This window comes from Thermobia domestica, chromosome 18 (genome assembly GCF_964235325.1).
Source record: "Thermobia domestica chromosome 18, izTheDome1.hap1.1, whole genome shotgun sequence".
In the NCBI taxonomy this organism is placed as follows: domain Eukaryota; kingdom Metazoa; phylum Arthropoda; class Insecta; order Zygentoma; family Lepismatidae; genus Thermobia; species Thermobia domestica.
The window spans coordinates 68,496,533-68,522,970 of NC_137471.1; the positions used below are offsets into that span (position 1 = coordinate 68,496,533).

A 26,438-nucleotide genomic window follows, 5' to 3' on the forward strand; every position below is an offset into this window, starting at 1 on the left:
TCAACCATTATGACATTTTTATATTTCATAATTTCACTTGGATTACGATTGAATTTCTTAAATATTTACTCTTGTCATTGTAATAGTAATATATGAAATTTAAAAAAAATAGGCAGTGTTTTTGACATTATTTTGAACTTATAAGTAAAGATTATAGTAAGTTTAGTAAAAAGCATTTTATAAAACTTACATATATATATATATATATATATATATATATATATATATATATATATATATATATATATATATATATATATATATATATATATATACAGTATGGCGCTAAATTCATTGTACAAAAGCAGAGGAGTGATTCCTGAGGGTAAAACAAACAAAAAAGTTCCAATAAACATAGGGCGAAAACCCTATCGTTTACGTGTTATAGGCTGCCAAAAACATAAAAAAAAAAAATGAATTTTAAAGGTCTATAGCTCCTAAACTGTGGGACCTACTGTAGTCAAGTCAAGATTTCACTTAGGAACTAGTATGTGCTCTATCCAAAAATACATGTTTTAGAATCCTAAGGTACTCACGCAACAACTTTTATGGAGGTAGTTGGAGAGTACTTTATATCATAGGCCTGTAGTTAAACTCCCTCTATAAAAATTGTTATAGAACCACCTCAGGATTCTGAAACACGCATTTTTGGATAGGGCACATACTAGTTCCTAAGTGAAGTCTTGACCCGACTACGGTAGTTGGAGCTATGAACCTTTAAAATTCATTTTTTCCTGTTTTTGGCAGTCTATAACACGTAAACGATGGGGTTTCGCCCTATGTTTATTGGAACTTTTTTTGTTTGTTTTTCTCTCAGGAATCACTTCTCTGCTTTTGTACAACGAATTTAGCGCCATACCATATATATATATATATATATATATATATATATATATATATATATATATATATATATAACAAAAACTTAATAAAGTATTTGCAAACAAAAAAATGCTTTTCTCCTGTATGCGTTTTCTCATGTTAGATTATCCCCCCCCCCAAAAAAAAACTCTTCCCAAAATATTTGAAAAGAAACTGTTTTCTCCTGTGAAGCTGAGATTGGCTGATATTCATTGGTGGACGTCACTGTGAGACACTAATAATTATTGGTGACAACTATTAAGAAAAAAATGTTTACACTATTCACCGTCAGTAATGGTTTAATAGAATCTATATTATTATATTATTAATAATAATCAATAAGCTCTCTGTAGCGCTTTTCAAATCGTGAACCATAATAGAAACATCAAATTTTAATATATTTTAAAACTCTCAGAAAAATGATCCAAATGATCTGTTCCAGGTCCCTAAGTCACACCTGAGCTGAGATATGGGAGTGCAAAGTCTGCAAGAGAATAACATGGGACATTTTAAAAATAATAGGAAACGACCAATATTAGAGTCGAATTTATAGTTTTTGCGGTCGCTGAGATGAACAATGACAGTTTTAATCCAATTCAACTTCAAGGTTATACTAAACCCCCCAAGAAAGGGGCGAGATTTTAAAATTAATCGAAAACGACAGATATTAGTGGTGTTGAATTCATAGTTTTCAAGGTTGATGAGTTTAACGGTATCAGTTTTCATGACAACCTCACCCCTTGGGGTGGGGGTGAAAGAAGATTTTTTTTAAATAAGCAAATTAGCTAATTATAACTACTGTAATTAGAACGAATTAAACACATTAAGATATTTTCTCGTGCTTGCACGGGACTCTGTTACTAGTTTTAAATATTATTTTATTGTTAATATTAAAAAAGGAATTTAAAAAAAATTGCCGCCCCCTAAACTCTGCCGCCCTGTGCTAGAGCACAGAATAGCACTTACCTAAATACGGGCCTGTGTAGGCCTGTATATTTATTCTATGTGCAGAAATTATTCAAATAAGCCTACATTTAGGAATATCCAGTTAGCCGAAGAATTCAATTTAAAATTAATTTCTTTAAATAAAAGTAGAATTTATAGTATAAAAAATGTTCAGAAGTTTATTATAATCAATTTGTACGGGTTAGCATTGAGGCAGAATGCTAGAATCCAGTCCTTATGTATACTAGCCATATTGAAGGCCTAATACATTGCCTTGCCTTTGAAAATGTAATTCAAATTTTCCAGTAATAATACATCAATTGTTGATCATTCCACGAAATATGGATCTCTTCTGCGCACTATACCTTTATGGACCTAATCTATATATATAAAAGAGAACGCACAAATCCTTTGTTACCTCATCACGCTAATACGGCTGAACCAATTTCTTTTATTTTTGGGGGGTTATTAGGATTTGGACCCTAGATGGTTTTTATCATATCACTTTAATTTTTAATTACCAGTGTCTTGAGATAATTGACCATTCAAGTGTCCATAACATACAAATCCTTTGTTAGTTCATCATAGGTAAAAATAAACGTATTTATATGCAACCCGCATGACCGTGTCACTCGGCGGGTTAACATAAATGACAGGCGATATAATGTTAACATTTACTGCAATCTACTATGGTTTTTATCATATCACTTGAAAGCGAAAACTTCCGGGGTGACCGCAGCGAAGCGGGGCGGGTTAACATAAATGAAAGGCGATATAATGTTAACATTTACTGCAATCTTCTATGGTTTTTATCATATCACTTGAAAGCGAAAAAGTAAAAATTATCTAAGTAACAAAGTTTATTGCGTTCCGGGGTGACCGCAGCGAAGCGGGGTGAACGCTGCTAGTCTATATATATAAAAGAGAACGCACAAATCCTTTGTTACCTCATCACGGTAATACGGCTGAACCAATTTCTTTTATTTTTGGGGGGTTATTAGGATTTGGACCCTAGATGGTTTTTATCATATCACTTTAATTTTTAATTACCAGTGTCTTGAGATAATTGAGCATTCAAGTGTCCATAACGTACAAATCCTTTGTTAGTTCATCATAGGTAAAAATAAACGTATTTATATGCAACCCGCATGACCGTGTCACTCGGCGGGTTAACATAAATGACAGGCGATATAATGTTAACATTTACTGCAATCTACTATGGTTTTTATCATATCACTTGAAAGCGAAAACTTCCGGGGTGACCGCAGCGAAGCGGGGCGGGTTAACATAAATGACAGGCGATATAATGTTAACATTTACTGCAATCTTCTATGGTTTTTATCATATCACTTGAAAGCGAAAAAGTAAAAATTATCTAAGTAACAAAGTTTATTGCGTTCCGGGGTGACCGCAGCGAAGCGGGGTGAACGCTGCTAGTACTACAATAAAATATAATTTCAATATGTTTGAAAGCTATTGTTGAAAGGGAAAATATCCCTTCAATCCAATCGCTCTCCCTAATTAATTCGTTATTATCCAATTTCATTTCCCACATACGCTAAGAGCATGATCGGGAACGATGAAAGTACAACATTTCTTTTTATACATAAAACTTGTGTAAACTATTAATACTATATTTTCGCAGTTGACAATAGTGGAAATAATACTATACTTCAGGCCCGTATCCAGGGGGTCTAGGGGGCCGGGCCCCCCATAAATTTTTGCTGGCCCCCTAAAAGTTTTACAGTAGGCTTGCAAAAGAACTATAATATGGTGATGAACTATCATATGATTGGATCGGGCCCCCCTAACTTCAGCCGGGCCCCCCCTACGTTTTTGGGCTGGCTACGGGCCTGCTATACTTCTTATTTCCCTTACCACTCTGAGAGCGGGAGAAGGTACCCTCCCCTGTATGGTCCGATTGCAAAGGAATATTTCTAATTTGCCAGGCTGTAGTTTATTTTTCCCTTTTTAGGTATGTCCAATATTATTCTTTTTCTCTCATAACCCAAATACTACTCATTGGCTTTCCGTTCGATTTTCTTTTCCTTAATCAACTTTTTCGTTTTCTTTTCCACCTTTTCCTATATTTCGAAAACTTTTTACCGCTTTTTGATAGATTTTCGTTATATCCACACTTTTTACTCTATATACTACAATACTTCATCCAAACAACTATTTCATCACTTTTTTTTTTTTTTTTTTTGTAACGATTTATTCAGTAGCCTTTAATACAATTTTTCTTCTTCCTAAAGACATTTTCCGATTCCGTTTCTTGTACTTTTTTCTCAGTCACTTTTCATGGTTTTGTTTATACTTCCTAGATACCGAAATCTAAACACCTTTTATAATTTTCACGTCCTCTCTTTTATAGTTTTCACACTTTTTTCCTATTATCATTAATTTATTATTATGGTATTCACTTCATGTTCACAGTTCTACCTTGAGTTTTCTGATGATTAGAGACACGATTTTGTGGTAAATAAGAATTCGTAATTTTGTTATAAAAATATGCGTAACTAACTAACTAACTCTATGGCCTATGGAATCCGGAGGTTCAATGCCACGTTCACAAAAGCTCTCCCCTGACTTCTATCTTTAGCTAATTGGATCCAGTTTCTACTTTGTATTCCTATTTCTGCGAGATCCATCTTAATATTGTCCTCCCACCTGCGCCTAAGTCTTCCTAATGGTCGTTTTCCGATGGGTCTTCCAGTCAAGACTTTGAAAGCGTTTCTACTTTCTTCCATTCTAGCTACATGACCCGTCCACCTAAGCCTCCTAGACTTGACGACCCTAACAATGTTGGGTAAACCATATAAATTATGTAGTTCCTCGTTATGAAGTTTCCGCCATTCCCCATTCCCGTTCCTCTTGGGTCCGAATATTCTTCTCAGGATCTGATTCTCAAATACCTTCAGTCTATGTTCTTCCCTCAGAGTAAGCGACCATGTTTCGCAACCATACAGAACAACAGGCATGATTATCGTTTTGTATACTTTAAGTTTCAAATTTCTCGACAGAATTCGCGACAACAAGAGATTTTGAACCGAATAGTAACACGAATTCCCTGCTTTTAGTCGACATTTAATTTCTTCGTGAATATGATTTTCGTCTGTTAATATTGATCCTAAATATTTGAAAGTATCCACTTTATCAAAAGTATTATTTAATATTTTAACGCATCCACAATTTGCCGTGGTCCCGACGCACTTCCATGTATTTAGTTTTCTTTGCATTTACTTCTAAACCCATGACCCTGCAAGCGTTTAATAAGATCTCTGCATTTCTTTCTATTGTTCTCCTAACATCCTCTATTAAATTTACATCATCAGCATATGCCATAACCTGGTGAATATTGTTCAACTCTAGGCCCTGGTTGCTATCTTTGATTTTCCTTATGGCGTATTCCAGCACAAAGTTAAATAATAATGGAGACAACACATCTCCTTGTTTCAGGCCATTTTCGACTTGAAAGCTTATGGACAAAAATTTTCCTACCCGGACTTTACTTTGGGATTCATTTAAACATATCTTAATTAATCTAATTAGCTTTCTCGGTATTCCAAGTTCTGTAAGAACGTTGTATAATGTTTCTCTCTTAACCGAGTCGTACGCCTTTCTAAAATCAATAAATAATTGATGTACCGGGGTATTGTATTCCCACTTGCCACTTTTTTTTTTTTTTTTGAGCATTTGGAGAATGATAAATATTTGATCAATAGTTGATCGATTTCGTCTAAATCCGCACTGATAATCTCCAATAATTTCATCTGTGTATGGAGTCAATCTTGCTAATAGAATATTTGAAAGGATTTTATAGGATGTTGACAGAAGAGAAATGCCTCGATAATTATTACAGTCAGTTTTGTCGCTTTTCGTGTAAATTGGAACAATGGTTGATTCTTCCACTCTTGTAGAAGTTCTTCCTTGTTCCATATAAGGAGAATGTGTTTGTGTACCTTGTTCCACAATTTTTCGCCTCCAGCTAAAATTAACTCAGCCGGAATTTCATCTACACCCGGAGATTTGTGTTTCTTTAATTTCTTTATAGCGGTTTCTATTTCTATTCGGTTGGGTTCTGGAATATACGGTTCTGCGGTGTGTATCTCCTTTTCTCCACGCACATTTGTTTTTGGCTGCGTGTTCAGCAAATTGTCAAAGAAATCTTTCCATCTATTTAAGATACTATCCGTATCAGTGAGAACTGTTCCGTCAGCTTTCTTTAATATATAAGTACAAGGTTGATAGCCTTTCTTAAATTCACTGATCCCCTTATACATGTCCCGAATGTTTTTATTTTTACTATTATCTTCAAGTTCCTTAATTTTAGCTTTCAAAAAATCGCGTTTCTTTGTTCTAAAAGTTTTGGAAGTTTCCCGCCTGATATCTGCGAAATTTTGTGTAGTTATTTCATTCGAATTTTGTAGCCAGTGTAATTTTGCCTGTTTTCTCTTCTCTGCTAGTTTAATGCATTCCTGGTCGAAACATGGTTTGTTCCTACGTATTTCCGCGTGTCCCAATTTTCTTTTGCTGAACTTCTAATGCTATCTCTAATTTCAATCCAAGTATTCTCAGCACTAATGCACTCCGAATCTTCTAAAACCGAGAATCTATTTGAAACTTCAATCTAGTATTCCTTTCTTACCTGGCTCTCTTCTAATTTCTTTAAATTAAATCTCTCCGTTTTCGGACATTGAATATTACCTTTATTGAACGATAATCTCTCTCGTATTATCGCTACTACCAGGTAGTGATGAGTGTCACAATCAGCCCCTCTAAACGACCGGACATCAATTATGCTAGATTGCCTTCTTCTATCTACTAAAACGTGATCAGTTTGATTATGTGTTTTTCCATCTGGTGATGTCCAGGTGTATTTATAAACGTCGCGATGTGGGAATTTTGTACTCTTCACGATTAGGTTTTTGGATGTTGCAAAGTTCACGGGTCTAACACCGTTGTCATTACGTTCCTTATGTAGACTTTCGTTCCCTATAATCGGTTTGAAATTATTCTCTTGTCGTACCTTCGCATTGAAATCCCCTAATATAATTTTCATATGGCATCGCGGGAGTTGGTCAAATATCCATTCCACTTCTTCGTAAAATATGCGTAAAGCGGGATAAAATCGATGAATAGAAATTCAATGTAAGAACATTATTTTTGCTGGCAATTACAATTGGTTACTTTTTATTTCACCTTAATTTCCACTCATCAATCATCATGACATGAGCTCATCCTTACTATATTAAACAATATTTGAATTTTTAAAAAATTACACTAATTATCCTCATTGAACAAAAGTATCATTTAAAGAAAAAAAAAAAACATACACAGAGAGAACATTAATAGAAAAAATAACTTCAGTGTTCATAGTTTACTTATACTTATAACACGTAAGCATTGTTTCAATGTTTTCTGGTGTTAACTTTCTTCTTTTGTCGGTAAGTATGTCATTGTAAGAATAGCGAGCCTCTCTACATCAAAATTCGAAACTGATATATATTCATTAGTTGGAGACAATTTCAAGCGATTTCTGAGTGCTCATCTAACATACCCCTTAACATTCCATCTACTCTATCCACTTCACCAGTAGATACCGTTTCAAGCTCATTTTGTAACTGCATGTAAAATTTCAAAAATCCATCCTGGTCTATTTTCTCAAAAATGGGAATTTTCATCACATTGCTAATGACTACCAAATAATGGTAATGAATAAATCGTAAAAGCGTCGACAAATTGTCACTTTTGCGTAAATTTCGTGGAATATCGAGACTTCTTGCAAATTTCGCCAATTCGTCAGAATTTCGCGTTTAATCGCGAGCGTTATATGGCCTAACAAATAATGAAAAAATATATATTTTAGATACACTACATTTTCATACAAAACTGATACATTTCGCGTTTTCGCGTGTTACCAAAAAAACAAAACAAAACAAAAAAAATCGTGTCTACTGATGATACATTTTAATTTTTGATTCCTATTCTGTAAGAGGAGCCATTTTTAATAAATGCACTTGCATTCATTCCTTCCTCATTCTTTCTAATCCTATGAAATACTGTTTTCTTCTGTCAAAATTCTTTTTTTATTGTTTCTTTTAAATACGGTACTAATTGAATAAAGGACCCCGCACTTTTCTTATGGAAAGTGGCTTTCGGCTAATGTTGTTGAAACTTCGCTGGTTGATAGTTCTTAACATGTGGATCAAAAGTCTCAATGGGCACAAAGACCGAAATTCATTCCTTCCCCCCCAAAAACCGCCTCCAAGTAGCTGGGGGGGCATTGAACTGATTTCAGCATGTAAAACAATTTGTTGTTTTAATCAACTCAACAAGGACCCCAAACAACCACATGTTAGACTATCAAACTACCCCACTTGACACCGCCCTTTGCCCCCCCACATTCCCCCCCCCGCGAATTACCTTACGGATGTTCCATATTACTGTAGTTTATAGTTGCGCGTATGTGTTGAAATACCTACAGTTTTGGTCTCACCGACGATATAATGGGTTTCACGTATCGCTGATTACGAATCTGAGGTGAGTTCCAGAATTCAAGATGGATGATCAATATGGCGGATCAAAAACACGAAACTCGTGAATGTAGCTACAAATAGCTGTTTACTAGGGTATTTTGGGTCGTTGGTTACGAATCTGAGATCAAAATTCTTGAAATCAAGATTGCAGATCCAATATGGTGGATAAAAACGTCGAAGCCACAAATCGTAGTAGACTAGAGTGTTTTTAGATCGCTGTTTAAGTACGCAAAATTCCTTGATACTTCAGCCACCATGTAGAATTATTCTGCACCCTTGCCCTTTACCAAAACCCACCACAGATATCTTAATGCTGAACGGTGTTAAAATAATTCATCAATTATCTGTTCATTATTTTCATCATTTCGGTTTGCAGCATCTAATGTGGTACTTAGCAATGAGTCATCGGGATATCTAATATTCTGTAAATGTCGTGCATGGCCTAAATACCACAAGACACTTGCAACGTGCGCACATGTACCTAATGTACGAGCACCGCTTTGACATGTACAGTAGTAACCTTGAATAAAATTTTGATCATAATCCTGGTCATTGTGTTAGTAGACAGAGGATACCGCGATGCAATTCCTTTACTGGAATATTTAGGAATTGATCATAGAATGCCCGCACTCTTACTACCACGTGAAAGACAACTATCAACAGAAGAAGCGAATACTTCTCGACTAGTTACTAAAAGTCGATGGATACTCGAGGCAAGAAACGGGCATCTAAGATCTGTTTTTAAGTTTCAAGCACAGACGTTGAATCTGCAACATGCAAAGAAACTGAATAGTTTCTATCGCATAGCTGGAGCTATTTTGAACAGATACCATCCCGTTATTTTCATGCAAGATGCAACCATTGAATTAGCTAGAGAAATGAGAAATAGGTCAATCATGCCGAACGTTGTTAAAGCAAGAGCGGAGGTAGATAATCTTATTAGAAGGAACGGTCAATGGGTACCGCTGAATGATCAAGGCCTAATTGATTTCTCTGTACTTAACTTAAACTACTTACGAGATTTGACTGTAGGCACATATCAAGTAGATCTCTCATCCTCTTACGTCCAAGATAAACTAATACGAGATAAGGATGAGCAATTCCAGCTTGACGAAAACGTAACTGAACCGGGATTCCTGCGCATACGTCTCTACTCAAGGTTCCGCAATGCAACTAAGCATCAAGTTTTCATAGCATATGTAACCAATGATGAAGATGACCAGGATTATGATCAAAATTTTATTCAAGGTTACTACTGTACATGTCAAAGCGGTGCTTGTACATTAGGTACATGTGCGCACGTTGCAAGTATCTTGTGGTATTTAGGCCATGCACGACATTTACAGAATATTAGATATCCCGATGACTCATTGCTAAGTACCACATTAGATGCTGCAAACCGAAATGATGAAAATAATGAACAGATAATTGATGAATTATTTTAACACCGTTCAGCATTAAGATATCTGTGGTGGGTTTTGGTAAAGGGCAAGGGTGCAGAATAATTCTACATGGTGGCTGAAGTATCTAGGAATGTTGCGTACTTAAACAGCGATTTAAAAACACTCTAGTCTACTACGATTTGTGGCTTCGACGTTTTTATCCACCATATTGGATCTGCAATCTTGAATTCAAGAATTTTGACCTCAGATTCGTAACCAACGACCCAAAATACCCTAGTAAACAGCTATTTGTGGCTACATTCAGGAGTTTCGTGTTTTTAATCCGCCATATTGATCATCCATCTTGAATTCTAGAACTCTCACCTCAGATTCGTAATCAGCGATACGTGAAACCCATTATATCGTCGGTGAGACCAAAACTGTAGGTATTTCAACACATACGCGCAACTATAAACTACAGTAATATGGAACATCCGTAAGGTAATTCGCGGGGGGGGGGGGGGGAATGTGGGGGGCAAAGGGCGGTGTCAAGTGGGGTAGTTTGATAGTCTAACATGTGGTTGTTTGGGGTCCTTGTTGAGTTGATTAAAACAACAAATTGTTTTACATGCTGAAATCAGTTCAATGCCCCCCAGCTACTTGGAGGCGGTTTTTGGGGGGGAAGGAGTGGATTTCGGTCTTTGTGCCCATTGAGACTTTTGATCCACATGTTAAGAACTATCAACCAGCGAAGTTTCAACAACATTAGCCGAAAGCCACTTTCCATAAGAAAAGTGCGGGGTCCTTTCGGGAAATACAATATCCTTGCCGAACACTTCTAAATAATTTCAGTCTGTATTTATTTATTTATTTATTTATTTATTTTGTGTGTATTCAAACTCTTCTTTGTTCATTCCTATAAAAATCTTTATTAACTTGTTGAAGGTTTGATCTTTCCATTTTATCGCAACCAAACTTCTTGATCACCCTCATCCAAAATTTCCCAATTTATCTGTTCGAACAAAAATCAACAATGATCTCCTTTTCTGTCTCCCCCGAAACTTGAATCGGTTACTCGGAGGAAGCCATAACATCTCTAGTGCCTTTTCTCCTTCTAATACATGCACTTCAACTTGTTCATTTGTTCTTCATAATCAACTGTTTAATATTAGAAACAAACTTCTTGTTGCATGTGATGTGAGACTAATAGTTCCATAATTCTCATAGATTTTTCACTTGACTTTTTACCTAATGAAATCACTGCTGTCTGTAACAAATATTGACCAATCTCTCGTTTCATGTATTTCATTACAAACTATAATAATTTCTTTGTCTCTTCTTTTCCTTTATTCCTAATTTTCAAATTTGCAATATTATTAATAGTGCTATTTTCCTATTCTTTGTCTAATCATCTTCAACTTAATCCTTGTACCTTAAGAATCTGACATAGTAAAAATAATACAAAATTTACCATTTCCCTTTTGATTGTTTTTCATAAGTGAAAGGAGGTAATGAAATGCAGCTTATCACAATCATAAATAATGTTATTCTACAACAGAAAATATAAACCTGAAGAATTTTTAGTGTTGCCATCCATAGAAATTACATTGTTAAAACAATAACAATTCCCCCAAAATCTAAGCTAAGGCAATGAGTAGAGGAACGAATTCAACTGCATTTGATTACGTATCAGGTTGTTCTGGTATCCTGTGAACTACTTTTTAAATAACATTATTAGGCCCTATTTAATTTTAATAAAAAATACTCTTTTGTTTATTACAAACTAAATACAACTATTATTTAAAAAGTAGTTCACAGGATTCTAAGACAACATGATACGTAATCAAATGCAGTTGAGTTCGTTCCTCTAGTCGTTGCCTTAACTTAGATTTTGAGGAAAATGTTATTCTGGCAATACTGTAATTTCTGTGGATGGCAACACTGAAACTTCTCCAGGTTCATATTTTATGTTCTAGGATAACATTATCTATGATTGTGGCAAGTTAAATTTCATTATCTCCTTTCATTTATGAAAAACAAGCACAAGAAAAATTTAAATTTTGTATTATTTTTAGTTTGTTCTTAGGGCTCTTAATTTTTTTGTTACAGCGCGGTTTCGTCTTGAATTTGTAGAATATAAAGGTAGAGCCAAGAGTCGTTAAATTTTCTCGTTTCGTTCTGAATCTATAGAAGTTAAGAGATGATTTAAAAATGATAACTTCAGAGCACTAATATGTAAACTTCAAAACATTATTTCCAGTCTTTAAGAAAGTCTTCCATCTTGGTATTACGGATTCGGAAAAGCAAGTCAATTTTAATTCCTAGAAACAATTAGTCTAGCCTCAGGACTATTGAAGGTTGAAAGATAGGATATATAATAAATGACGCGCTCTACAAATGTAAATAAAAGTATTATTTTCTTATAAGTGGTACGTATAGCTTATTGTACGTGGATTGGTTTTCATCATCTACACTGTAATCATAAGGGAAAAATTGACTTTGGAAAGATGACTTAATATTTTCATTGAGAACTGATGTAACTCCTTTAAGATTTATTATATTTCGTTTTCCAGGTATCGGAATATCTATGCTTATTGCAAGTTACTTCAGAATTATAGCACAATTACCAACGGGAGTACTTTGTTTGTCATATTTTTATAGATCATTATCAAATACTTTGACTTGGGGAGAATGCTATTGGCAAGATACCAGTCGTGATGACTTTAAATGTTACGATGATCAAGATAATAATACATACGATTATCTACCCATGTGTCCACCAGAAGGCAAAAATATTAGCATACCATGTTCAGACGTAGAGATGTATTATCCGTCTTTATATTATTACAAGTAAGTATTACAGTTACAGTTGTGATATACGTATACACACACATATGTATATATGATGATAAGCGAATATCATTTTTAGAGTTGCATTTCTGCGCTAAAACTGACCGAAAATAGGCGTGAATGTCCCTTCGAATCAAGTCCCTCCGACAAAGGAAAATTTTATTCAGGTCAAGGGGAGAACGATATAATGATAACCTTATGTAGTGTATAAAGTAAAAAGGTAGCTAAAGAAAAGACAGAACTTTCTCAATCACAAAAGTTTCTACTTCTTTCGGAAGGAGAGAATAAACTTTTTTTTTTTTTTTTTTTTTTTTTTGACTGACAATTCTAAGTCCATGAATTGTAGGGCTTCTAGTAGAGGAAAAGAATGAATGTGGTTCGATTCCGACAAGAGATAGACTATTTTGAAGGACTCATTGTGATTGTAGCAATCTGTTGGATTACTGGCCTTTTTGAATGTAAGGAAACACACTAATACAACACAATGGGGATAAGATAAATCGCCTTAAGGATTTATAGCCATAAAGATTTGTAAAAATCCTGTTGGCAGTTGCCCCGATCTGTGAAAATTCTATCCTTCAACAGGGAAAATATCTCATTATGCTTTATAGTTATTAGCCGGCAGTCTGAGGAGCGTATACTCTTGTAAGGAAGAATTTATAGGAATTCATACACGAAATTACTTTTATTTGACTCACGGATTGGGGTTCTTAAACGCCCGATCGGAGGACTCGGTAACAGACATGCCTTGGCAGTCCGCTATCAAAATTACATGACTGTAATCCGACTAGAACTGAATGAGAAAGATACTATCAATGTCCTTGTTTCAGCAATAACTAGCCCTCACTAACTTTGTTTTCACAAGCTATTGAGAAAGAATGATTCATTACCACGACCACCGTTTCCTTGACCTACTATGTTTCTGGAAGCAAGAAGCTTATAAAAACTTGAGCTCTACGTCTCATTATTAACTGCGATGCTATGGCTAGTGTGAATATCGTCTTCTTCTTTCAACATCGCACTACTGCTACGCAACAGAGATAGCCAGGATAGTAACGGGCTTGGATATGTGATAGGTGCTCAGAAATAGTCAACGGATTTCAAGAACTTAGAATAATTCTAAGAATAGAAATACTAGAATAATAATAAGAAAATAAGATATCAAGCATCATACCAGCTGTAAATATTTAAAATATCACTTGCTATATTGAAGTAATGTCCAACTGCACAATCATTCCTTTGACATTTCTCTCTCATTTTTCTATCTTTCTTGCTTGTTTGAACACTGGTATGTCCAGCTTTTAACACACTTTTTGAAGTAAATTTATCATTTTCATATTATTTTGGAAGAAAATTATAAATAAATATTTAATTTACACATCAGTAATGATATGCGCTTGTTTTTAGATACTTCTAAAGTAATGCGCGAAAACACTACGAAAGTTCAGTTTGCTCGTGGGAAAATTTTTTAAAGAAAAAGAAAAAGAAAGAAAAGAACGCGATAATTTTAATACCAGTAAAACCGATAACTTGTTTTGCAACTTCTAAAAAGGAGCATATAGATAGCAAAAATGTAGAAAAGAAAGTATATGCATGCAAACATACTGGTGGTAATTTATTTCACATTCGATCACTGAATCTATGTATATGAGAAGTGTATGAAAAATAGCATTTATATTTAAAAGAATTGAGGTAAAAGTACCAGTTGTCGTCATTTTAAGGTTGAAAAATTACTATTTTGTCTCTTCTGTGAGCATCGTAAATCTTTCGGAGTTGTACCATAGTTTGAAAGACACATGGAGCCTTCCTATATACGACTAAGTAGTTAGAATTAAAGTCGAATAGCCGTTGAAGGAAAAACAATATATATTTTTAAATCCCTTGCATTGCACCAGTAGTTGTCACCTCAAAATCGAAATGTTCCAGTGGTCGTCAGGGTTTTGTACCAGTGTTCGTCACTCACATAACTTGACATAATTTATTCTAAAACTAACTGTTCATCAGTTTAAGGTTAACAATAGAATATAAAGTAGTCAATGTGGGAATAAATGATTTGAGCGGAGATTGTTCCTTATGGGATAATTGGAGCCCAATAATAGGAAACATGTAAATCCTTTGTGTTCTATTTACTGATGTATTCAATTTTCTTGCGCTTTGATTTTCATACGTTGTCTTTGTTGAGAAATAAATGTCTCTCTTTTCCTCAGGATTTGATACTTCCAAACACCAGTGATTTGTCTTTTATATTTGTTGTTTAATACTCCTTAATGTACTTAAGGTCAGATGACATACTTTCAATTCATGTTTATCTGCTAATATGGAAAGGAAACAACAGAAAACTACAAGTTGAGATTTTGTGCAGAACTCAATGAATTATGAAAAGAAAGAAAAAAAAAAAAAAAAACAAAAAGAATTTTAGGAATGATCCAAAAAATGGATCAAAAGATTGCGATCTTGGCCAATAATTGGTTTCTGGATTAGGGGTCACAAAATATTTGAACGACCCCTAAATCGAGGTACTGTTATTTTCTACGGAATAAGCACATCATACTGAGTTAAGTGATAGTTTGGGTTTGGCTATACTATATGTAGTTGTCCAGATATAAGGCGTAGACGAAAATTTTTGGTTGAAATATATTGTTTTAGAATCACAGGCCACAAAATCGAGTTTTCGTATTTTCTACGGAATATGCACATCCTACTGAGTTAAGTGAGAGTTTGGGTTTGGCTACACTGTACGAAGTGTGTTCAAAAAGAAACCGAACTTTTGTTATAACATCTTTATTGCTCATTGTGCAACATTATCCCCCTCAAAGTAGTCCCCTGTACAGGCAATACAGCGTTCCCAATGTTTCTGCCATTTTTGGAAAGCTTCCTGAACGCACTTTTTAGGATGGTGCGCAAGTCTCTTGTCGAATTGTCCTGAATCTCCTCTATGGTTTGGAAATGACGTCCTTTCAAAGTGATTTTAAGTTTGGGAAATAGGAAAAAGTCTCTTTGGGCTAGATCAGGAAAATATGGTAGATGAAGTACAACGGAAGTCTTATATTTTGCCAGATAACTACGGATGAGGCGCGAGGCACGAGTAGGCGCATTGGCACGGTGCATCATCAAGTTTAGTTTTCCAACAATTCAAGCCTATTCCTGTGCAAAACATTCCTCAAAATGTCCTGGTGCAACTGTTTGTTTACCATCTGACTACGTGATACAAATTCGTGATGGAAAATGACTTTCCAATCAAGAAAACACAACCAACATCACCTTGATCTTTGACCGACTCATGCTTGAATTATTTTGGACGAGGAGACCCTGATTGAATTGAAAAGCAACTGAAATGTCTCTGTAAATGTTTTGACAAATTTGTAACAAACTTTCAAACACACACGTTGTTGCTCAAGCTCTTTAATTGTCACTGTGTCATTAATCCGACGAACAACTTGTTCACATGCTCACTTCCGCGGCTGTAGCTCGCCAACTAACGATAATAGCGAAACGCAGCAATTGGTAATTTGTTGTCTAGACTTGCCGCCTTGTGCGGTCAGTAGCCGCAGCGCACTTCCTCTGCTAGTTGGTGAGCTATTTTAAAAAGTTTGGTGTCTTTCTGAACACACCTCTTATGTAGTTCTCCAGATATAAGGCCTACATGAAAATTTTTGGTTAAAATATGTAGGATTTTTTTTTATCCAAAAAGGAAAAAAATACATTTCTTTTTAAATTATGTAGTCAAACATTTATTTAACACATTATTTTATTTTCTTATTCCGTAGGCTAAAAATAGAGAGATCATATATACTACGTGGTCAGAATGACATTGGACCATTAGATCTAAACTTAACAATTTGTTTATTTGGTATATGGTTCTTGACTATTTTAGCAATCAGTGCTGGTCGGTCGGCTTTAACCAAGGTATGCTATCTTCAATTTGTAGTAAGTTTATGATGATTAAAGTAACTTCTTTTATATTAATATTTAATAGAAAGTATTTACTTTTTTGTTTTTGTTTTGAAAGGTATATTTTACAAGTACTATTGAGAATTGGTCGAATATTACGGACTACGAATATTATGGAGAAAGGAAAATCCCTGAAAACTTAACTTCTTTATAAACAACAACTAAAGGAACTATATTAACGCCTAGTAACAAATGTTCACCTGGACTAATCATAATGTTTGTCTGTTATTTGACAATTGCCGAAATTTTCAATGTGAAATTTTCAGGCTAGTCGCGATATATCCAAACAGAAAACCAATAATATTAATGTACTTCACAGAACGAATCCACTCGTTGAGAGGAGCATTTCTTAATGGTTTTGTTTAAAGGTTAGAACATTTCTAGTCTAAATATTGGCAAAGGCACTTTCGGTAATTGATAGAATACAATATCAACTGTTACCTGGAACACTAATATGACGTTAAAAATAATACAAAACAGATTTATTTTAACACAAGTTTATTTAAACACATACCGATATTTACAATTTCGGTCGAACAACTTGTTAAAACTAAGCGTCTAATGCATTAACCTATAATTTAACCTATATATTAACCCCTTAACGACGAACTTACTTAAAATAGTTCGAAAAAATATTGAGTTAGGTATTCTACATGGATTAGGATTACTAAAGTTGAATCAACTGATAAATATGCGAAAAATAATTTTTTACTATGTATGTCGCGAATTCGAGACATTCAGCAGGTAGGTTACACTTCACCCTTCACACAGAAATTAAGAATGCTTATAAATTTTACATCTAGAATATTACAAATTATTTCTAAATTCATACTTAGTCAGTTTTCATCTTACTTGACAACTTACTGTCACATTTACTACAATTGTATTTTAAACTACTCATGGAATTCCAGGAAACACTTTTTGTTCTTGTTTAGACACAGATGAACATTACATTTGGAACATTTTAACACTGTAGTCCTTTGCAGTTTGGCTTCTTGCAACGCTGCCTTGATTTCATAACAAGAGTTTGGCTACTGCATCTGTGCGCACTTCAGTGTTCGGAATTGCCTGCACTGGACCACGATGCATCTTGTGTTGGAATTCTCTATCAATGTATGAGGACGGGAGCCCTCTTTTTCCTTTGGCAAGATCTTTTCCTTTCATTGCAGATGCTGTTCTGAAGGAAAGTTGATCTTTCTGTTTCTTCTTCGGGATTCCTAAGGATTCACAGTCACGACAGTAGAGTAATTAACTGTTGACAATAACATCAACGAAATGGAAGAAAACCCTTAGGTAGTATTTCTCAGAGCGCACATGAATTTGGTAATATGAAATGAGAGCATCTAGAGCTTTGACTCCACCCATACATTTACTGTTTTGGGTGATGATTCCTCTGCATGGGACAGTAATTTGCTTCTTCTCATTTCTGTCCCATCTTCCCACAAGTGTTGTGGGATGCCCACTAGCGAAAGTACTTGCTATTGTCATGCCTTTCCTGTCAAACCACTTGACATATCTAATGGCTACATTGTCTACGTGTGCTTCTTTCTCTTCAAAATATCGTCTTCCCTTCTTTTTCATATCACTATTTGGACTAAAGGTGCCTCCTTACATTCGGTTCAGTTGTACTGTTCCTAATGTCCATTTTTCCTTCTTTGTAATTTCGATGAACAACTGTGGCGATGAAAACCAATTGTCAAAATAAATAAGATAATTCAAACCACTCAGAACAACAGCAAATGTTAGTCATTACTGCTAAATGTCGCGAAAAAGCGACACGCATCATTATTGTAATATTTTTAGAAATGTTTCGTCCAAAATGGACAATATTACATCCCTGTAACCGTTGAATGTTCGTAAGTGTTACATAGTTTTTATATTACAAACACTTACCTGTTTTGCAGCAGAGAAAAAGATGAAAGCAGCAAAAACACAAAAACTCGTTGTGCTGCTACGGCCAAAATTCTCCCACTCACAGAAGTACACAAAATCGTCCATAGACGGCACACTAAGCAAGGATTAGTTGATCTGTACGTCGCAAATTCGTTGCGATCGACATCTGCGACCACCGCCACACATCAGCTCGTAGAAGCACGCATAAGTATATCTCGGATTCGCAACAGTCGTCCAAAAGGGGTTAAAGAAGTGTAAATAGTTAATTTGATCAAAAGAGAAAATGAACATTCATTTACAAGTAAATGGCTTATTTTATTTTATTTTTACTAGTTTACAGAATCGTAGCCAACAATACGTAGAAATTTATTGTATAGGAATTTCCATTAGTCCTTTATGTAAAATAACTAGTAAAAGTATTTAAAAAAATGTATTGTGAAATGAAACAATGGGGTATTACGCTAAAATTTCCACATGTTATATGCAATTGTGTAATAAAGTAAATAAATAATTCCACGTACCGTTGTGAATATTCAACGAACTTAAAAAGTTCGTTACTGAATTCTCTATGTCTGTGTGTTTGTGTCTGTTATTCGCGAATTTTTCAATTTGAGCCCTCCATTCGATAGAGCATAAACAACTATCTGACAAAGTGATTAAATTTGTCGCGTCACTCTTACCATTCCCAAGATGTTGGCCAAAAAAAGTTCCAATTTAGGGAGGTTTAAGAAGTCCTATCTCGGGAATTGTAAGTCATAGAGAAGTGATATTGGTGTTGATGATTCAATTTTGAGGCCTCCATTCGAAAGAGCATCAAAAATTAACTGAAAGAAACAACGTCTTTTGGTTCCACCTTTCCTCAACTTGTGCCGTGCGCAGATTAATCAACTTTCTTTTCAGGATGGTACAACTATTTCTTCCTTCCTTCTCAGGAAATTTTTTAGTTACCACACATGCCCAACCTTTAAACTTAAGGGTTTGGTGCAACTTTTGCGTCCGTTAGGTTTTCCACGGGTCACCTACTTTTGTTTCGAGGGCAAACCTTTCCGAGCTCTTTATAAACTGCTATTTTGCGCTCTATCGGCACCTTTCACCCCAAGGGGTCAATCTTGGATGTCGTGCACATGATTGGAGTACGTAATCGCCTGGGCACGACTTACCCAATTGAGCATTCTCCCTGCTCTTGGGTCCCTCAAGGTCGTACTATCTAGACGGAATCCGCAATATCTAGGATCCAGAGCTTCGATCTTGACTCCTTTTAAATCCTTGCGTCACTCTGTCCGACTTCCTAACGAAGTCATCCTATTTTATCCTCTTGGCTAATTTGACACGCTGTTTAGTACCAGTTATTGATTCAATAATTATGCGTCATGAGTATTGATCCAACAATTACTGCATCATTAATTATTGATATTGAAAAAAATTAATTCCTTTTAAGTTTGTTCTGGCAATGCTCTGGTTAATTTTAGAACTCTTATGATTTTAATATCAGGTGTGATCCTGGGATCTTCGTCAGAATGAATATTAAATCTAGTGGATATTTACATCTTATTTATTCGATGTCTTTATCATAGATGTTCTACTAAAACAATTTCTTAAAGTCAAAAGAACTTAAATACACACTTACAAAAACGCATTTGTGGACTTACCAAGAATAGTACAAGTATTGTCTCCAATGTATATACAAAATCACCTCACCATTAAAATTTGGAGTAGTCAACTCCTACAATTAATAGATTTCTTGTATTTATGGAAAATTGCTAAAAATGTCCTCTGAATAGTATGTAAATCTTGTGTTCGTAACTAGCTGGAGTTCGAAAATAATTTGTAGTGTTACTTATCTTAATGACATAATCTCAGGTTTTATCTAGTGAACCTTAATCAGGATTAATTTCAACTTCCTATCCTAACCACATAGGACTCATACGTGGAGCTTTCAATTTGTGAAGGCGTTTTATGCAGCAATTTTACATTAATACTGGTGTGCTTAAATGTAGGCAAACGTTTAGATAATTCTGATACCGCGAGACCTTGGTCCTATGTTTTTTAATTTTCGTTAAGCAATTGTCTTTTTATTATACCAATATAAGTTTGTTCACAAGCACGTTACTAAATACGGAAGTTGTCCACTTAGTAACTTCTGTATCCCGTGAAGTGCAGTGGAGCAGGCAGAAACTCATCAAGAGAGGGGCTCACACACACACACACTAGCTTTTATATATATATATTTATATATATTTATTACTACAGGGCTGGACGAAAAATTCTGGGCATCAAAAATTTCTGGGCATCATCATTCTGGGCATTAACACACTTTGGGTCCAAGGCTATACTTTAGGATCCCTCTGAAAGTAAATGTATTTCTAGTATTGTAAATTACAACTGCCAAATTGTCGTCGACAATGGATCGAATATTCAGTCATGGCTATACAAGATTTCATTGTTGAATGTATTTTTACATGGCATGATTACTCGGAAAGAGAGAAAGCGTAATAAAGAAACGCTTATACAGAAAATTTCTAGTACAATAAATTAAATTAATTTATTCTGTAATATACAAGGTTAGGGAGAGGAGTCAAATATGAAAACCTAGACTCCAGCCTACTCAGTTTAGACGCTAATTCGGGCCTGACCACTATCTTCAGTAAAAATCTCTGTATGGCTGGTCACAGTAAGATTCTTTTCAGTTTTTTTTTCTAGTTACATAGTAGTGAGAAACTGATGAAATTTGCTAACATGAAAGGAAATACTAAACCCCTTTCGCTACAGCCTACACAAACCTATGGCCGATTAGATACCCCTTGTTGAACTCGTTGATGCGTGATAAACCCACTGCGTTCCAAGCGCCATTACGTATGGCTTTCTGAACTGTAATTTGACACCTCTCAATACAGAATGCTAGTCAATTGTCTTGGAAAACTAACTTAACACCGAATAATTCTAGTGCTCCCCCCGGAAGTAAGGGACTTAGCACATATTAACAATTTGGCTAAGCAGAAACTCAGTAATATATTTTATCTCCTTGCGTAAGCATAGGAAAGCTTATAGTTTCACTGTAGATGTATGTAAATGTGTGTTTATATGTTTGTTTGTGTGTTCGTGTCACTTTATTTCTCGGTAACTATTTGCAGGAACTGAACCAAATCTGTAGACAGCAAGTAGCTCATTTCTAAGGAATAAAGTTTGCTATCAACCATTGACGGACTTGGTTTGTATGTATGCTTTATTTTTCGTGGACAAGTAGCCCATTTTCTAAGGAATAAAGATCATTATATTTAGTGCCCAAACTTGGGAGGGAAAGGGTTGGCTTTTACGGTAACTACTAGTCACTACTTTACTTTATTTTTAGGTAACTACTAGTTGGATCTTAACGGAATTTGGTGAGCAAGTAGCCTTTGCTCAAGGAATAAAGATCGCTATATTTGGTGGCCTAGTTCGGCTAAGGATAGGCTCGGCTCGGCTTGTGTGTAGTACTTTATTTCTCGGTAACTACTGGCTGAATCTGCACCAAATTTGGTGAGCAGGTAGCCAACCTTCTAAAGACTAAGTTTCGCTATATTTGGTAACCGAGCTTGGCCAGGGAAAAGCTTGGCTTGTATGTGATACTTTATTCTCGGTAACTTTTGACCGGATCTGGAAGAAATTTGTTGGGCAAGTACTCCGTTATGAAAGGAATAAACATTGCTCTATTTGGTGGCCGAGCTCAGCCAGGGAGAGACTCGGTTTGACTTGTATATGGTAGTCTCTTTCTCAATAACTACTCGGCAGACTTGAATGAAATTTACTGGGCAAGCATCCCATCTTCTAACCAATAAAGATCGATATATATTTGTTGTCTGAACTTGGCCAAGCACAGGCTCGGCTTGGCAACAAAAGCTTTGTTTCATAGTTTTGCACCCCGGGAACTTTTATGTCCAGTTTCCTTCGGCTTGTTTTAATTTAATCATCTATTTCCTTTTCTCATACTTTCTATTCGCAACCTCAGTGTGTAAAGAGAAGGCTTGAAAAGATGAAGAATACAGAAGTTGCTACAAAGAAAGAGCACAGAATATAGCTTATTTACTAAAATTTTACGTAAGTTAAATATAAATCATCTGGGAAGTCAGGATTTTGAACATGACTGTACCAAACTTATTTTTTGTAATAAATTGTTAAAAAAAAAAAAAAATGGTAATAGTGGGATCACAAATGGAACATACTGCATGTAAGCCCATTCTAGTTTCAATGCCACTGTACTAAGGGGAGATGGAGCTTGAGCCGGGTCAGCCTTTTTGGCTACGTCATTGCATCAGTGATTTAAGCGCTACATTGAAACCATTATTATTGTTTAATTTTCGGTAATTTATATGAAAGTTTACGCCACAAAAGGAAAGAAATCCACTTTGTATGACTATCGTTAGCCTTTACTAAATGTTTCTTGTGTTGTTTTTGTAACGTAACTTCTGCATATCCGTTGAGTAAACCTACGTTGTAAACTAGTTTTAGTTGAAACATTCTAATGACACACTTATGAATTCTACTTATATGTTTACGCAATTATTCAATACCAATTGCAATGTCGGGATTTTGACGCTCCTCTGGATTCTTGGTCACAGAAGATAAAAACAGAAGATAGAAAAATAAAAACAGGGAAGAATAAAAGGAACGGACTTACCAGGGTAGAACATTGCTGAAGAATCTTGTTCAAACAATGACCAAAAGTCAAATAGTGGACACGTGGATTGCGTTATGAGGGGTTAGTTTGCGCTTTCTTTTATTCTTTGGTGGAAAATTTGTTAACCCGTGTTGAAATTTTTATTGTTATACCAATGCTGTGCAAATTTTATAATAAATGGATACCGTTCATCACTTAATGGTCTTCTGTCCAAGTTTAACTTTGGTTTTCCTAAACGAATAAATAAATTTTCAAACACGAGTCTTTCTACTTCATTTTTAGTTCCCAATAAAATTTTTGACTCTTCTATACAGTGTTGAGTTTCTTCTAAATGTTTTGAGATATCTGAAACCGGAATTTTCGTGTTAGCATCCCTAACGTATTCCTTAATCCTTAATTTGATGTTTCTTTTGGCCTTGTCTATGTAACTCTCGTGGATTGTATTTCGTTTTATACATACCCAATTTCTCCCAGGATCTGTGTAATAATTCTTAATTTGGGTGATGTTCTTTCATAAAGTTTTTAAGGATTCGAAGCTGTAGAGAACCATGCTGTGTAAAAAGCATTAAAGAAAATAATATTGCATAGCATGGTCTTCGCATAGCTTTGAAGCCCCGTAAAACTTTAAAGAAGATGATTACCCATTTAAGAGTTATTCCACTGATCCCGTGAGAAATCGGATATCCATGAAATAAAACCATGTTGCCATGAGAGTTGCATAGGCAAGACTAAAACAAAGCTTAAGATGAGGGTAACAGATGAATTGGTCGCAAAAATCAATGACAAGGTTCATGAAAATCGCCATTTTACGATAACAGAGTTCTTGTTTGAGTTTTCTCCAATTTCATTGAGCTTGTTGCATGAAGGTGTGATCCAGAAGTTAAGCTAGCATAAGTTTTGTGCAAAATGAGTTCCGAAAATTTTGACAGAAGAACACAAAACTCAGTAGATGGCAGCCGTCTTGAAATTTCGTGAGGCTTATAATAAGGGCGACGTTTCCTTCATTGGTCGTATAGTCACTGGGGACAAAATTTGGGTTAAGCACGTTAATTGTGAAAGAAAAACAGTTCATGGAATGGGGACTAGTGTTCTCAACGGAGAGGGTCGGGTTGAAGACCGACCCGACCCGACCCGTGACCCGAATTGACTGACACGACCCATGATCCAATCCGATTGACCTGACCGGACGACCCGTGATCCAATCCGATTGACCTGACCCGACAACCTGACCCGAGCTGACCCGACTGACCCGACTGACCCGACCCGAATTGACCCGACTCGTTTGAGAGCACTATGGTCACGACACGGGGTAAACGTCAAAAGGCACTCCCATTGGGAATTAAACCCGAACCACGTGTACCGAAGTCTTACACGTTAACCACTAGCTAGATCAAGCTGGAGATTTGTATATGCATCTTAATGAATATTTGGCACGTTTGAGGTTTGGTTATTTCTTTTTATAACTGATACCAATGTCCGACGTGGGAGAAATTTATTTTTTTCTTGCTTTAGTTCTATGTGACGAAATTTTTATTCAAAGTCAGTGTTCTCACCTGCTTGGACGGCAGGGGGTCTTCTCGGAAGGCAGTAGCAAGAGTCTCTTGGCGGAGACAAAAGGAAATCGTCTTTAACTACAATGATAAGGGTTGAGGAAACGGGAGAACACCTGTGATTTTTTCCAACCCTTCAACTTTCATTCCAAAATAGGTTCCGCGTCAGTTTGATTTTTCTTTCTCGGTAATTAAAACGTATTTTACAGTATATATAGTTGCAAGTAAGAAGATACATAATATGAATTTTGTAATTTAAAATTTAAAAATACAGTATGATAATTAATTATAAAGTACTAATTCTATTTCATCACTTTCAGCCCAACAAATGAAATTCAAACAATTCGCACCCTGGGTCTTGGTCATCAATACTGCGTTTTATTCTTTGTCTTGCACAGTCAAGTCTTGGTCCTGCATTTCGTAGTCTTGGCGGTCTTTCATGCTATACAAGAGCCAAGAATGCTCGCCTCATCGGTACAAATGAAGACCAAATGTGATTTTGATTATGGTCTTTCATGCTATACGGAAAGCAAGAAAATATGCTCATCGTTACTTGGTGATCACCAAAACAAGGCCAAGAGCAAGATTACTATGCACTTCGTCTTGCATACCCAATCTTTATCTTATTCTTGCATCCATGTTCTTGGGCTTGGTGAAATAAAATGAAATATTCAGTTTAAGGTCCCTCGATTCTGCAACGAGGCTAAGGGATATGGTGACCATGAGAAATGAATGAAATGGTGGAATGAAGAAAGTGGGAGGAAACAGGAGAACTCCGAGAAAACCCACTACACGGCGTTTCTCCACCACAAAGCCCACTTAGCACAAGCTGGGATCGAACCACGGACACCATACACCAGTTCTACTACTGAGCCACCGCGGCCCTACTTGGGCTTGGTCTTCCATATCCAATCTTTCTTTTGGCCTTGCTTAAACAACTTCTAGTTTTGTTCTAAATCCAGACTCCATATTGGCGTAGATATTAATATTGCAGTCGATTGGTAAAATCAATCTTCCACATTTAAAAATTAAAGTACACACAAGTACAAAAATAAGAATTTACCAGAAAAACACTAGCTGCAAGTGTCCAAAATATATTTATGGTTTCTATAAAATCAATTGAAAATTGCTATTTTTAATTAGGCAGCTAGTGAAAAACAGAAGCTTTCGACTCCAGCCGAGTTTAAGCTCAACCTAAACTCAGTTGACCAAAGTGAACTGATCCGACTGACCCGACCCAACAAGCCGACCCGACTGACCCGATCCGACAACTCGACCCGAGCTGACCCGACCCAACAAAACGACCCGACTGACCCGATCCGACAACTCAACCCGAGCTGACCCGACCCGACAACCCCACCCAAGCTGACCCGATTGACTCGACCCGACAACCCGACCCGAATAACCTGATCCGACTGACCAGACCCGACAACACGACCCGAGTAGCCTGATCCGACAACCCGACTCGAGCTGACTCGACCCGTTTGAGAGCACTAGTGGGGACACACAAATTCGAAAAAAAAACTCACAAACTATGTCTGCAAGATAACTTGTGGCTACTATGTTTTGGGATAGGGAAGATGTACTGCTAGTCGACTTTTTGGAACGTGGTGTAACAATTACTGGTGAAACATATTGTAAAACATTGCAGAAGCTGCAAAGAACAATTTTTTTTTAAAAAGCCGAGGAAAACTCAATACAAAAATGCTGTTTCATGGCAACGCCCGACCGCACTCTGCCAAGCGGACTCAGGAACTTTTATAGGCTTTAATGGGAGGTCTTTTGGCTATCTGCCATATAGTTTGAATCTCGC

General features: G+C 35.9%; 1 protein-coding gene across 4 annotated transcripts in view; it reads left to right on the forward strand.

Annotated features, from left to right (window-relative positions):
* The window catches only part of LOC145674987 (sodium-dependent dopamine transporter-like), a 175,406-nt gene that overhangs the window by 40,765 nt on the left and 108,203 nt on the right, over positions 1–26,438 (forward strand). For all 4 annotated transcript variants that reach the window (XM_081745323.1, XM_081745325.1, XM_081745326.1 and 1 more), the window contains exons 5-6: positions 12,301–12,577; positions 16,345–16,483. In XM_081745323.1, coding sequence (XP_081601449.1) covers positions 12,301–12,577; positions 16,345–16,483 — 416 coding nt within the window. The remainder of the gene's footprint in view (positions 1–12,300; positions 12,578–16,344; positions 16,484–26,438) is intronic.